At 40.0% G+C, this 16,671-nt stretch overlaps 1 protein-coding gene across 2 annotated transcripts in view; it reads left to right on the forward strand.

The window, feature by feature from the left end:
* phf19 (PHD finger protein 19) overlaps window positions 1-16,671 on the forward strand; it is a 51,209-nt gene that overhangs the window by 20,731 nt on the left and 13,807 nt on the right. For both annotated transcript variants that reach the window (XM_076271257.1, XM_076271258.1), the window contains 4 exons: window positions 2,641-2,761; window positions 3,615-3,682; window positions 7,422-7,568; window positions 15,446-15,515. In XM_076271257.1, coding sequence (XP_076127372.1) covers window positions 2,641-2,761; window positions 3,615-3,682; window positions 7,422-7,568; window positions 15,446-15,515 — 406 coding nt within the window. The remainder of the gene's footprint in view (window positions 1-2,640; window positions 2,762-3,614; window positions 3,683-7,421; window positions 7,569-15,445; window positions 15,516-16,671) is intronic.

Consider the following 16,671-nt stretch of genomic DNA (forward strand, 5'->3'; position numbering starts at 1 on the left):
CACCGTTATGGCCTTGAGCATTTGAGGCACTTAATCCTGAGCTGCCCTGGTGATAATTACCCCTGAGCTGCCCTGGTGATAATTACCGCTGAGCTGCCCTGGTGATGATTACCCCTGAGCTGCCCATGTAACAGCACACACACACACACACACACACACACACACACACACACACCAGGGATGGAAATTAGCCACCCGACCCCCGCAAAATGCGGGTAGTTTTGTGAGCTGGCGGGTGTATTTGGTCAATTTACCAGTCACTGTGGCGGGTAAATAGAGTTAGCATACCACAAATAGTCAGATCCGTACTAATTTTCATACTTATTGACGGTTAAAAATAAGAAAGTGTCTGTAGGGATCATGTGTTACCAGCCTATAAGGGTAAATCGCACTGATTTGAAGTTCTACAACAACTAGTGAGCTGCCGCCCGCAGCATAGCCTAGTCACTGGTGCAGTGCTTCACTTTTTGCCAATACCATTAAGAAACTGTCACTATGCTCTCATGTGCCACTGCTAGTTTATTTGAGGATGACTGCATAAACATAAATCTAGTGATATCTGTGGATCTGCGTTGTATCTTCAGACTAATATTCTTGCGAATAGTTCTCTTTTGAAGTGGCCCGTAACGTTATTTTTATCCGGCCCGCAACACATTCACGGAAAACTATATGACACGCTGCTATTTAGATGAGGCAGACAGACGGACATCTCCACATCTCGTCGTGGTGGAATATGAAATATCTCACAAACTTTTCATTCAAGAAATTACAAACCGGATATCAGAATAAACAGCAGAACTTACCGAACACAAAGGTGTAAAGCATTCCGTTATGCAATTAGCTGTTCCAGAGTAATCCGGTTTTGAAATTGAAGCAAATGTCTACAAGGTCTCCAACTTTGGGCTTTTGTAATACATGATAAGGCCAAATACAAAATAAATGTTAACAATATCACCTAGATAACTGTAAATATTAAAACCAGAGTTTTTCAATAGTTTCACAAAATGCTAAGCATGCATACGTTTCTTAAAGCTGAGCTGTGCTTAAATTGTTCAGTGCATGATTTCATAACAGGCCAAATAGAAAATAAATGCTAAATGTTAAATATAGCTTTGATACCTGTAAATATTCAAATCGATGATGTACAGTATAGTTAGATCAAGTTGGAGAGTTGGATTATCTGCTCCAGAACTCACACAGAGTCTTAAAGGAGCCACACCACTTTTATGACAAGACACTATGGCATATGAATGTGGTTCTGTTGACCTGTAGTTTTGTTGCTACTGTGCTTGGAGGACAGCTGGTAAGTTTTTCATCCCTGACACACACACACACCATTATACAAGTTCTCTATGTTGTAACAGCACACACACACACACACACACCCCATTATAAAAGTTCTCTGTATTGTAACAGCACTTTACCTTGATCTGTGGTTCCAGCTATGGCAAGAGATCTTTGAATGGGAGATAATCACGTCTTGAAAGTCTTTGAAAAGTCTTTGAAAAATCTTAAATTTGAAGTTTAAAGAAGGTGTGCAAACCCTGTAAAGCGCCTAGTCATACACCTGCACCTCAGATCATACACACACACACACACACACACACACACACACACACACACACACACACACATACACATACATACATACAGGCACGCACACACACACACACACACACACACACACACACACACACATACACATACATACATACAGGCACGCACACACACACACACACACACACACACACACATACACATACATACATACAGGCACGCACACACAAACACATGCAAAGGTTAGTTGGTTGTCGAGAACGACTCCTAAATTTCTTGCAGTCCTGGTAGGTGCAACAGACAGGGAGTCAATTTTGATGTTGATGTCGTGGTGTATGGTAGGTTTAGCTGGGAGGACCAACAATTCAGTTTTTGAGAGGTTCCGCTGGAGGTGGTGTGCCTTCATCCATGTATCTATGTCTGAGAGGCAATCCGAGATCCGTGCTGAAACCAAGGGGTCATCAGGTGGTAAAGACAGATAGAGCTGTGTGTCGTCTGCATAGCAGTGGTATGAGAAGCCATGCGAACGGATAATCTGTCCCAAGGAGGTGGTGTAGATAGCAAAGAGAAGGGGGCCCAGCACTGAGCCCTGGGGGACCCCTGTGGTGAGATAGTGAGGTGCAGATAGCTGTCCAAGCCAAGAAACATTAAACAAGTGTCCTGTGAGGTAGGATTCAAACCAGGAGAGAGCAGAACCGGAGATTCCCGTGTTAATTGACCTCTCTGAGTATTCCTGTCCCTTTCTGTTCTCACCTGAGATAAGGGTTTACCTGTATGCCTGTCTCTCTGTTCTCACCTGAGAGAAGGTTCACCTGTGTGTGTGTCTCTCTGTTCTCACCTGAGATAAGGGTTTACCTGTGTGTGTGTCTCTCTGTTCTCACCTGGGAGAAGGTTTACCTGTCTCTCTGTTCTCACCTGAGATAAGGGTTTACCTGTGTGTGTGTGCCTCTCTGTTCTCACCTGGGAGAAGGTTTACCTGTCTCTCTGTTCTCACCTGAGATAAGGGTTTAACTGTGTGTGTGTGTCTCTGTTCTCACCTGGGAGAAGGTTGACCTGTGTGTGTGTCTCTCACCTGTTTGCCAGGGTGGATGTGGTCCACTTGGCGCTGTACAACCTGGGGGTGCAGAGCAAGAAGAAGTACTTTGAGCTGGAGGAAATCCTCAGCTTCATCAGCACCAACCTGGAGCACTTCCAGCTGGGAAAGGTGGCACACCACACACACTCTACACACACTCTACACACACACACACACTCTACACACATTCTACACACACTACACACACACTCTACACACACACTCTACACACACTCTACACACACACTCTACACACACTCTACACACACTCTACACACACACTCTACACACACACACACTCTACACACATTCTACACACACTACACACACACTCTACACACACACTCTACACACACTACACACACACACACACTCCACACACACTCTACACACACACTCTACACACACACTACACACACACACACTCTACACACACATTACACACACACTCTACACACACACTCCACACACACACACACACACACACACACTCTACACACACACTACACACACTCTACACACACTTCACACACACACATACTAAACACTCTACACACACTTCACACACACACACTACACACTCTACACACACACACACCACACACACTCTGAACACACATTTTACACACACTTCACACACACATACTACACACACACACACTCCATACACACTCCACACACGCTCTACACACACTTCACACACACACACTACACACTCTACACACACACACTCCACACACATTCTGATACCTCTTACAGAGACAGTCTTCATGGAAAATGTTTGACAAGAACTTTGTTGAATTGTTTTCTGCTGGTTACCTTCCGAAGCTGAACGAACAGAACAAAACTTTTTTTTTTTCCACTCTGCCGAGGTGGTAATTGTGAATCAAAACATAACAGAGTGTGTGTTTGTGTGTGTGTGTGTGTGTGTGTGTGTGTGTGTGTGTGTGTGTGTGTGTGTGTGTGTGTTTTACATTCACAGCTTTCAAACACACCTCCTGCAGAGAGAGGACAGCACATCCTGGATGCGCTCAACAACTATAAAACCAAGTAGGACACATTCATCTCCTTCTTCAGAGCTGTTAACCCTTTCGTGCCCGTGCCGAACATTCCATTTTTGGTGCTGGATGACCTCCTCACACAAAAAACGTATTTCTTGAGTATAATACACACCATCAATGGGATATACATACCATTGTAATCAGAAGGATCAGTTCTATGAAATGATGTAAAATACATATGGTAATGTTGATATAGTAATGAACAGTATTTGAAAATCCTCTCCAAATGTATATCCGGAATTTGTCAAAATTTAATTTCATTCACATAAAAATGAATTTTCATCATATTTCTCTACAAGATAGAGAAAAATATAGAGTGTATGAAATGTTCAGCAAGTTGTGGGCTATTTAACAAAAAAGACTGAATTGGAATATCCTGAACCTTTCAAAAGTTATTTTAGTGATCAGTGTAAAAAAATGCAGGAAACGGGATTTAGAATGTTGACAGAATTCACATTCTCTTTCTCACCAACAACATAAAAGTATGCATAAAAACTAATAATCAAGTCAGAAACAATGGTTTAGATGTATTTGGTCTATAAGAATAAACCATTTATTTGTATTTAAGCAAATGCTACAGTCAATAAGAATGACATTTAAAAAAAACATACTGTACCTTACCAGTAATACAGGAAGTAAGTATACTGTATTCATTGAAGACCATTTCGGAAAAGAGACATAAAATACATTTGATTCAACAAATACAACTTCCTTATATAATTCAGTATAATATGAAAATTATATACATATATAAAATGTATTATTATTCATTATAAAGCTAGGAATACAATCAACATCACTCAAAACTCAATGTGTTCTAAACATTTGAAAGTGGATTACATACTTATAACAAGCCTGTGGAGAATAAACACATACACACATATACACACAAACTCATACCCACACACACACACTTACAGAGGAGGATAGGGAAAGGTGGGGTGGGGAACCTGAAGGTTGAACACAGAAGAGCTATGACTCATTACTAAATGCATCCCCTTTTGCAGAATGCCAAATCTGACAGCAATTTGTTTATCAATAAAACAAATTCGCCTACCGTTACACTCCAGGGCCATACAAGCTACTTTAGTTTTATTATGTACGTTGTTTTATAACAAGCTCCTGCTGTACAGGAATATGTACTTGATGGAAAGACGACAGAGTAGTAGTTGGAGCAGCTGAAGGTGAGGCTGAAATTTCAATGGAAATGCCTACCAGCTGTTGTGATAGATTTCCTCCAAATTCTTTCTGGTTGTAGCTACCAAACCTAGGTTCAACACCAGATTCTGCATTGCACTGTCAAACTTGAAATAACAAGAAACTACTGACAACGGCAATGTCAATGGAGAAAAAGTGCTTTCTGGTATTCTGCGTTTTTTGGAGTACACAATATGTATTCATCATTTGGTCAATGTCCCCTGATCCCTGCCAAGACTTGGTTCCCCGGTAGCAATGGATATTAGGGAGGGAAGTGAACCCCATGTAAATGATCAATCCCAGAAACCTGTGAAACTCTTCTGGGGTCTTTGTCCCATGCCCCTGCACTGTTTGCATACGATGGCCTACTAAGCACAAGCTCCCATTCCTTCCGGTTGGTAAAACCACATATGCCTGGGACAACAATGTGAGTAAAAAAGAACATAACAAGTCTATTTCACACAGTTTTTTAATCTGCACCATCCTACGCATGGCACATAAATCTATACCTTCTTCCTCCATCCCCTCATGGTCTTCAGCATTGTGAGCGCAAGCTCATGAGCAGTCAGCTACTTCTTCAGGCTTGCGAGAAGGTCTGTGTAGGTCTTGTCATCCTCCATCTGAAACAAGAGCGAAATCATACAAATACCTTTATTAATGTAAAAAATAAAATCACAAAACTACAGATTTGTGCATGTATGCACACAAAAGAAGAGGTAGCCTAAACTATTGAAGCATCCTCAGAATATACTCGAAATATTTCTAAGTAGGCCTATGAAAAGTCATTGTATTACACATGGGTTTAGCTACCCTAAATCTGATTGCCTGGCTGGCATCAAGATAAAGACAGATTACATTTCACCTAGTAATAAACTGCTGAAATGCAATAATGATATTTCTGACAGAATATGTGATTTCACATCATGTTTTCTATAACTAAATATTGGGAGGAGTTGTGCTTCATCTATTTCAAGTCATGCCATCTTAGAAAATGTTGAGACAAGCACGTCTGATGTTTGTTATTTAGAAGTTAGCAAGCTAAAATAGTTCACTACAGACTGCACTACAGATAACAACCGGAGGAAAGGCAATACGTTAATTACATTTCTGACAGAATATGTGATTTCACATCTTATTTTCTACAACTAACGTTACATATTGAGAGGAGTAAAAATATCGCTCAACTTATTTCATGTAAGAGAACGCAACTTAGAAACGCGGCGCCCATTGATTTATTCAGCTTTGGTTTGCTATACTGTCTTGCCAATATAATGCTTACCTAACCAGCTAGAAAGCTGGTACTAGAAAACAAACTTACCTACAGGTTTTATACTAACAGGTTTTTAAATGAAACTGTCAAATGAAAATAACTGACATCAAAAGCAAACTATAATATTGCAAGCAGTTCAGAATTATACAGTTAGCTAAAGTTACGTGACGATGCACTAGCCCCCCTCTAAGCCATAATGTTGACGCTGATGAGAAAGCATATTACTGTCAAATAACATGATTTAAGGACTTCAAATTAAGATAAACCATAACTAGAACCGATGTAAAAACAATATTACCTCAGTTTATCCAGCTTTGTGGTTTCCAGTCGAGGTAAACTCCAACTTAAGTGCAGGTGGCATCCGGCTGTCCACGTCAAATTCACCGACTCAAGTGAAAATATTTTTTCAAGACTCATCTTCAAGTATCCAAAACATTTCGCGCCATAAACCCCTTAACCAATCATATCAAATTGAAGCTTATGTTGTCAGCATTACGGGGAAGATTTCAGAAATAAAATCAGTCATTGGACAGCTGAGATATTAGATGATTGGTCATCGTTAAAATTTTAACGAAATTAGAACGGTCGGGCTTGTAAGGGTTAACTGTTTAAAACCAAGTAGGACACATTTCCAATTCCCATATTGTGTCCTTTAACTTTGTGTAGAATTAAAGTCCCACGCCTCCCACCTGGCAGGTTCCTCTGTGTGTAGAGTTAAAGTGTAGAGTTAAAGTGACCTCATGTCTTTGCAGGTTCTTCTGTGTGTAGAGTTGAAGTGTAGAGTTAAAGTGACCTCATGTCTTGCAGGTTCCTCTGTGTGCAGAGTTAAAGTGTAGAGTTAAAGTGACCTCATGTCTTGCAGATTCCTCTGTGTGTAGAGTTAAAGTGTAGAGTTAAAGTGTAGAGTTAAAGTGGCCTCATGTCTTGCAGGTTCCTCTGTGTGTAGAGTTAAAGTGTAGAGTTAAAGTGGCCTCATGTCTTGCAGGTTCCTCTGTGTGTAGAGTTAAAGTGTAGAGTTAAAGTGGCCTCATGTCTTGCAGGTTCCTCTGTGTGTAGAGTTAAAGTGTAGAGTTAAAGTGGCCTCATGTCTTGCAGGTTCCTCTGTGTGTAGAGTTAAAGTGTAGAGTTAAAGTGGCCTCATGTCTTGCAGGTTCCTCTGTGTGTAGAGTTAAAGTGTAGAGTTAAAGTGACCTCATCTCTTTGCAAGTTCCTCTTTGTGTAAAGTTAAAGTGTAGAGTTAAAGTGGCCTCATGTCTTGCAGGTTCCTCTGCGGGAAGGAGATCAAGAAGAGGAAGTGCATTTTCCGCCTGCGCTCCCGAGTGCCCCCCAACCCCCCCTCCAAGCTGTTCCCCGAGAAGGCCCAGAGCGAGGGCCGGCGCGGACGCAAGAAGGGCAGCGGCCGCAACAGGTGCCCGTGACATCACTTCCTGCTATGGCGCGGTGTAGATTGTAGTAGGATCATTCATTTGCATGCAGCGAGCGCTGCGCAGATCTGTGATGCATGCTGGACTTTACACAATGCAAACATGCACACACACCACACATACACACACACACACACACACACACACACACTGCACAGATCCGACTCCATGAAGTCAAATGAGCCTCGTATCAATCTCCCATGTTGAGGAACATTGCATATATATTAGGGCTGCCAAAAAAACTGATTAATTTCGATTAATTAATTTGAGAAAAAATAACTGATTAAAAAAAATTAGTGCAGATTAATCAATTCCGTATGACCTTTGACCCCGAGCCGTTCTAGTCAGTAAAAATTAGACTGTAAAATGAAGGAGAGAAAAGAAAAAAAGCTGCCTGCATCATTGATTGGAACATTTACTTTTAAAAAACGGCCTGATGGTGCTGATAAAAATAAAGTGTTGAAAATTAAGTCCTTTGCAATGTCTGCAAGTGTTGACATTGAGGGGAGTGTTAATTTATTTTCATTGTGTCCCCTAGGTTATATCTGTGGCCTGAAATGCCTTGTATGTGAAAAAAAAAAAACTTCTTCCTGAAGCACTTTTGAATTTATTTCCTCAGCATATTAGGTCATATCATAGATTATTATGACCATTATTTGAACAGTGAAAATAATAATAAAAGAGTTTTTGATGATTTTTGCTTTAATGTCACTAATGCTGATTATTCAATTATCCATTTGAATTTAAATATTTAAAATACTTTCACAGCAGAAATTATATATGCGATTAATTTAGATTAATTAATCACAGAGTATGTAATTAATTAGATTAATTTTTTTAATCGATTGACAGCCCTAATATATATATAGCACTTTATAGGCCTAATAAATTCATATGGCCTAAAACAAAAATAGACTTAATTAGGGCTGTCAAAATTAACACGTTAATAGGCGCAATTCATTTTGAAATACATAACGCGTTGCAAAATATTAACGCAATTAACACATTTTGTATTTTATCTTACTTCCTTTGTGGGGGGCTGATGTCACGTAACGTAAGCCGCAAAACCTGAAGCCACAGGCCTGAGAGTTTATTTTACTGTCTATGAGTTAGCTGAAGATGGAGAGGAACCGTGACGAGCTTGTAGGCAAAAAGTTTCAGTTTAAAAAGTTGCTTGATGTTAAAAGCACAGTGATCAGTACTGCTGCTACCACCATACACATCACGCACTGTGCACAGGGCACCAAGCAACAGAGAAGGGGCATTTAGGAATATTTAGCCAATAAATAGTAGCTTTACTGCAAAACTGCTTTTTACTCTTGTTAGAGAACGTTTACAATGTCAAAATGCACCAACAGCATGTTATATAAAGATGATACTTTTCGGGTCCTCTCCATTATGATCCAACTTGAACGTTCTGCTACTCCATTTAATTGGGAACGCATCTGAACGTGCATGAGAGGGATAGGGAGAGTGGCAGGTTCCAGCTGACTACTGTAGTCAGTGTTGATAATTGAAAGACACTTATAAAAGGAAATCATGAAGGCAACAAAGACGAGGCCAGAGGAGATTGCGGATTTATCTGATTTCCACTACTGACCAGTTATAAACTGTGCGAGCCAGGGCACTTTGACATAGGCTGCACTCACTGTGAGTTGGAAAATGGACAACATTTTGGATATGAAGAGTTGTCTTTGCCTTTGTGTAATGGAACTGGTGAGTTTTGAAGTCTTCAATAATTTGTTTACATTTAGCACATGATATTATGCCGATTGAAACGCATTCCACTTAGCTAGGTGGCTACCAGGCTCATAATTCACTTTTAATTGCAAACAAAAATGTCTAGCTAGCATCATGTCATTACATGCTTTTATTTCCAAAGGAATGAAAGCTGTAGTGTTTATACCAAATTAATATCATGCTTATCATTGTTAATATTGTGCTATACATGTGGCACAAACAATGATAGAGTTTGTGGACTAGCCATAGCTATATTTGAATGGAGCTGGTAAAAAAAGATCATTATGAGAACGTGTGGACACAATGCGCTTAAAGTGACAGTGCCCCATTTATAAATGAGTTAAACAGCATCAAATTAGTAGTATTGCTTAAGAAATTAAAGAGTTAAACAGCATCAAATGAGTAGTATTGCTTAACCCTTAGAACCCGATTGACGCAAAGTGCGTCAAAAAACACACCCTTTCTTCTCTGTTACATTGCTCCGGAACGGTTCATCGCAGCGAGATGAAACCTTTATTGCACGACAGAGCAGAAGTGGGGCTTTCCAACGAGACTACACACTTGTCTGTACGATCAAGTATGAAAATTAAAAAAAATCATGAAATTAAATCAAATTGCATCATATTTACAGTCTATACTTCTCTGCGTTCACCTGCACACACATTACTCTAGTTTGAATTACTCGCGAACCCGTGATCGCCAGGCGCGCGGGAACCTATTTTTGACCAGGGGTGCTGAATAACAAAAATAATGGATGTCCGACTATTTCTCCCCTCCTGGACATGTTTCGGATTTTGACTGCTAAATACGTCATTTTAGTGCGGTGTGCGGGTGATAGAGAGAAGTTTTAGAAAAGTCCTGGGCAGCCACAAATTCCAATGTTCCGCGACAGCAATCCGAAGCCACCTCGCCCACCCTAACCCCACAGAAGCGCACTTGACATCATTAGCCTATTTCAGTATAGCTAAGGAAAATTACTTTTCTGATCGTCAAAACCACACCAGAGATGTTTGTCTTTAAATATAGGCTAATAATCAGGCTGCAATGATCTCGCAAATAATTTCTGAATAGCCTAAAGTGTGTCGTCTCCACAGCAAGTGTCCTAATAATTTCTATCTTAGCGACTAGGATAGTGAAATGATTTCACTAGCTATACATTAATTAATTTTGCAAAACTGTAAAACACAATTAAAGTTTCTTTCAGCTTATCCATGCTTTTTTGAACGTGTAAATAGCATATAATATGTAGACCTATATCAACCGTAGATCGCTATCACATAGGCCTAGGCCTAGCTGAAACCACGCTATGGTTCACGTTGATCTCTATAACTGTTCATTTTTAGCAGCCTATATTCGAACCTATCCATAACCCTTTTTTGTTATTTGACTCATCATTTCACATACAAAAATATAAATAATGTCAGACAGCGAATTAGTAATTATTTAAACATGTAGGCCTATATAATATTTTTTAAAAATCTATCTCCTGCCAGCAGGGGGTGCTGCAGCACCCTCAGCACCCCCCTTCCCGCGCCCTTGGTGATCGCATCGATATGGCAAGCATATCAGATGAAAGAGGAGGCACAGGGCTATCCATTGGTACCATGTTTATCGACCCTTCTGGCTTATAAAACCAGACGAAGTGACTGCAAAATAATAACGTCATGTACACAAACCAACGCTGCACACTCATTACTCTCGTTTGAATTACTCGCGGACCCGTGATCGCATAGATATGCCACGCATGTCAGATGAAAGAGGAGACTTGGATCTATCATTTGATACCAAGTACATCCTTCTGGGTTATAAAACAGACGAAGTGACAGCAAAATAATAACTTCATATAGCTGGACTTACCCCACGTTTTTGTCTGTTCTTGTGGCAAAGCATGTTTATAATCCAATGCTATCATGTGTTTCTCTATGGCAAAGCATGTTCATATTCCGGTTTTGAGATCCTAGCAAATTCCTGCATGGCATCCAATTCAAGGCTCACATTGCATCCCAATTTGTTCAACAAATAAACACCTTTTTTGCCTTTACTTTGTTCATGGCAATGCAGTAAAAAGTTGAGAATTATTATGACTGCATACACACAGGCACGCAGGCTAACATGCAACCTCGGGTCAAGTCAGGTCAGATCAGTTCGTGTCACAAATATGGAGCGCAGAAAGGTCATTTTTCATCACTAAATAAAAAATGGCATTTATTTCCGTAAATCACACAGCAAATATTTCTGTAAATTGCTCAGCCCCAGAGTATCCCTCCAACATGGCAATTATATTGCCCGATTCAGGACAGTCTGCCCTACACACACATGAAATGCATGTAGAGCTGTGAGCTTGCTGTGGTGAGATACATGTCGAAATATAAGAATTTTTATAATACACTTTTTATATTTTAATTCTTTAAAAATCAAAATAAAATCAATGCTAGTATTAATACATGAAATGATGGCAGATCTGAATAGCCTAGACTCTCCGGCACTTACAATGACCAGAATAAATCCTTATGAATAAAGGTAGTGAAAATGCCCTAAAAACAGCTTAGGGTTCTAAGGGATAAGAAATTAAAGAGTTAAACAGCATCAAATGAGTAGTATTGCTTAAGAAATGAAAGAAACAAAATTACTGTGTCATTATTATCATTTAAATAATATAAAAGGGTTTTACTTTTACCTTTGTGGTTACTCATTCATTTTGTGATTTATGTTGTATATAATGTGCCCTATAAGAAGCTTTAGTGTTTAGGGGGAATATATACTTTGAATTTAGAATTAACAGAATAATAGCCATAACCACAAACACATACCAACCGTGGCTCTAAAAGAACAAATCATTTGTTAGAGACAAGATAAGCAGATAGGTGAGATTGTTTGTTTATGTCCATATTTGTTGTGATAGCGTGTCTCGTACAAGTGTGTTCAACATACGTCGCCCTCCCACATGTGCTATTAGCTATTAGCATGCTAAATATCTCCGCTGTTCTGTCCAGGTCCAGCATTAACATTTAGATTGAACGGAAATGAATGCCTGAGCCCCCCTCGAATCCATCGAATCCAAGAGCTGTCTGTTGGCATGCATGATTAATGCAGTGCGTCTCACAAACATGCATTATTGGACTCTGACTCGCTCCGACGGAGTAATGTCTGTGTTAATCATGTTATGTGGCACTTGGTTACTTTATTGTATGTTTGCCTTTGATTACTGATTACATGTTTGGCTGAGACTTGTGTGTCATTGGCTGGGGGAGGAAGGGTGTCTACTCTTAAAAGGTTGTTTAAATGCGCTGTAGGCTGCGTCACACACACACACACACACACACACACACACACACACACACACACACACACGTGAGACCCTCTGGTTGTTTAAATGCACTGTAGGCTGCATTTGAGGAGGCTTAGCCGTGCGGCTTTCATTACCTTTGAGTGTGTTTGAGTTATTAGTTTCCCTTTTGAAGTTTTGATTGGGATTAAATTGCAAGATGAAGCATAATTACGGCTTCCGCCTCTATCTCACTCATGGGCACACATACACAAACACACACACACACACACACACACACACAGGAACATGCACATACACACACACCTGAGACCCTCTGGCCTGGAACATCAATTCATACACTTTCTCCCACTAGCACTACCTACCTAAACACACACACACACACACACGTAGCCTGGACCACCTCAAGATAAAGCCAAACCCATTTCACAAGTTGTGATTGAGGTTTTAATCCCTTGTCTGGCTGGCTGTTTGGACACAGTTGCTATGTGATGGAATTAAGGGAAAAGAAAGAGAGAGAGAGATAGACAGAGAGAGAGAGATTGTAGCTTGGTTCCTGACAGATCTGGAAGATTTAATAGGTAGTTTCAAGTCCTAGGATAGTTTGTACAAAATAAAAATAGTTGGAACTACTAGACTTTTTATTTTTTTTGCTTTTTACCTTGCTAGATTGTTTTTAGGAGGTATGAAAACGTCTTTTTAGGTCAAATGCTGGATATTTGATATTTCAAATGGATATTTGGCCATCATGGTGTCTCTGAAGTTATTTTTTAACCAACTGTTCATAATTAGATATTTGGTGGAAATGTTATAAACTGGTGTTGTCAAGGGTATTGACTAGTTAGTAGGGCTGTAACGATATGCGATTCAAAACCGAAATCGCGACACTCATATCCACGAACCTGTGTCGCGGTGTGAAAGGCAGAACCGCTCTGGTATCGGTTGCCATCCGAGCGGGGGGATGTGGGTGTTGGCGTCTTGTTTGTGCGATACACTACAGACTCTGTATATTTAACAATTATTTATTAAACACTACATTATAAATAAATAACCAGCTTCTCAAAATAACAGTTAACAAAGAACAAAGTAACAACACCAAACAAACTATACAACAGTATACAAATATTTCAAAATATTTGTGTAATTTGTGCAATTTTAACAAAGACTATTACAAACTATAGAACAAGTGCAAAAGAAAGTGCAAAACAACAAAATGTGCAAATATGATCAGTCACTACTTATGGCAGAGCTGACAACTAGCATGGTTACAAGCCATTCTCCTTGGCTTTAAAAAGATAATTTCAAGGGCCCTTTGGTAATTGCACTGTTTTACTATTGGACCATTAATGCTTATCTTCATGCAGGCTGTCAGACTGTTGACCTGCAGCCTGTTCCGAAAGTCTGTCCTGATCTATACACCGAGAGTGAATGAAGTTTAGATCATTTTATAGTTTTGTGTAATATGGATGGAATTTGAGCGCGGATCGCTTTTTAATTTAGAGGCCGGAGTGGCCGCTCTGTTCCGCTCCCATACCGCTCACACCACGAGTCTGAGGCATACCCACTAATAAAACCAAGACCGTTACATTTCAAAGATATTGGCCATATAGCCTAAGTTCGTTGATGGGGATGGAGTTAGCTAAATAATTTAGAAAGCATACGCGTAGGCACGGATGGGCCTGGACGGGCCTAGGCCCGTCTATTGTCAAGTCAACACTGTGCTGAGAGCATGTGTCTGTTTACTCGGCCGCTTCTCAGGTCAAATTCGCGTCAGGTCAATTTAGCTCCCCGGTCCCAAAGAACTAAGAGCAACGGCAATATATTTCACTCAGAACATTTATTTTAAAGACTGCAACACTGATAGTGCAACAACAAACAAGCTTGGCAACATTAACTAAAGGGATCAGTCGGGATTAATTGCCAAAAGAACGAAAATGACAAATCACGCAGTCGGCTAAATATTTTAAACTTGCGCCAAACGGATGAACCCAGCATCGGTGCGTCGCATAAATTAAAACACAAATTGAAGCAACAACTTGATCATTGGACAACCCTACCACTAAACCTTTCCATAGGCCTGCAACGTTTATGACATAAAAAGTGGAATATGAACGCATTTCATCACACCTAACAATTAAACGGAGTTGTGGCTGTTCGTGATTTGACTGATTCTTGAGAACGAGGAGCGAGATATTTGCACCACTCAGCTCCGCTCACTAGCTCTGATTCGGAGGCATATCACATATGTAAAGATTATAAAATCTGATTATTTTTCGATTCATGACACGTTTCTTCTTATTTTTTAATGTGTTCTGCGGAGAAGGGAGATTGGCGTTGGTCACGGTTTGGAATGAAAGGGAGAAAACAGGACAAAGTAACACGTTTTTTTTTTGACGACGTAGTTAAGGCGGCAGGCTTGTTTTGCCAAGGCGGCCGCCTTGACTGCAAAGTGCTGCGGGAAACCCTGATATAAATAGTAGGCCTAGGCTATAGGCTATCTGCAAAGTGTGCTGTCATAAATATCAGACATTCCGTATTCTCTCTTTTTATATCAGGATATAAAATAATACAGATATATTATATTATATATTATACTGTAATCCTCTGGTGTTCTAAGGTAGGCTATTGATTGATTGATGTATTGTATTGATAAGGTAATTTGATTGATTGATAAAATCGATGCAGCTGGGATATTGATCAATATGTGATCGGTTCGTGTGTGTGTGTTAGTGTGTGTGTGTGTGTGTGTGCGTGCTTGTTGCGTGAGTGCGTGCGTGCGTGTGTGTGTGCGTGCGTGCTGCTGTCCTAACTGTCCTGTTTGTCTCCTTCCTACAGCAGCTCAGCTCCAGCAGATAAGAGGAGAAAGAAGAGGTCCAAGTGGCTTCTAGAAGACGCCATACCCAACGTGAGTGACCATCTGCACAGCTCATTGTGTGTGTGTATGCGTGTGTGTGCAGGGCTCTACACTAACATTTTTTTCCAGGAGCACTTGTGCCCCCAAGTTAAAAAAATTAGGAGCACAGACAAAAATTTGGGAGCACAGTCAGTTCTGTACTTAACTTACACATAATCTAACATTACACTGCAGCTAACAGTTAAACATGCCAGTGCACCAATTGCGAATATTAAGAATGACTGACAACATTTAGGCTACAGGAAACAGGATTTTAAAGATCAGTGCCTACTTTATTTTCAGTCTGTTTTATTTTCCTACATTTTGTTAATGTAAAATAATATAATACATTGCCATATTTGCATTTAGCCTGTATATCAAGTATCCTGCCAAATGTAGGCTAATTTATTTATTTGTGAATCCACCTGTAGCTAATCCAAATATGCCCATGTGACCTATCTGACTGCATACTGCCTAATACTACTACTAAAACAGTCAATTTTCTCTTCCACAAAACATAGTCTAATCAAGGATATATATATATATTTTTATACTTTTATTTTTTTATTTGAAATATCTGCATTGATGGGGGCAGTAGCCAAACGTTAGGCCTACACTCGTTTTGCACTTAAGCTTGTATTCGGTGTAAACAAACAAGCATGCGTGGAAGCCTGGAGTTGTCAGTAGCGTTCTACCTTTGAATAAAATGGGAGTATTACGGGAGGCTACTTTTGTGCCTGTTCGCTACAGCTATATTTTGCATATTGCAGCCAATACCTCAACTGGGCTAAAAAGCATGTTAGGTTACCTTTCCTTCTCTCACTGCATTCTCAGAATCTTATCCTGTTCCTCCTATATCCGATTAATTCGGTGGATAGAAGGCGGAAGAACTAATTTCTTCAATCTCTTCATCTTGGCTGGCTAGTCTAACTTTCCACTTTTTCTGCGCGCTCTTGGATTTAATAGAAGCGATTACTAGCGAGTCACAACGCGAAACTGCTAACGTTGATGGGAGGTGTAGTTTTTATGCTGCATTCGCGACGTGATTCTATGGTTTGCACCAGTGCTGTTTCTCGATGTTGCGGTGTATTTTGTAGACAAACATTGACATGGTTAGAAGTCATTCGCACCAGTGCGCCTAAATATTTTTTTGCACTCGCACGTCATC

The sequence above is a fragment of the Alosa pseudoharengus genome, unplaced genomic scaffold (genome assembly GCF_046254945.1).
Source record: "Alosa pseudoharengus isolate Yale_2024_CS ecotype anadromous, Long Island Sound unplaced genomic scaffold, YU_APseudo_1.1 YU_APseudo_1.1_scf_6, whole genome shotgun sequence".
Lineage (NCBI taxonomy): Eukaryota > Metazoa > Chordata > Actinopteri > Clupeiformes > Clupeidae > Alosa > Alosa pseudoharengus.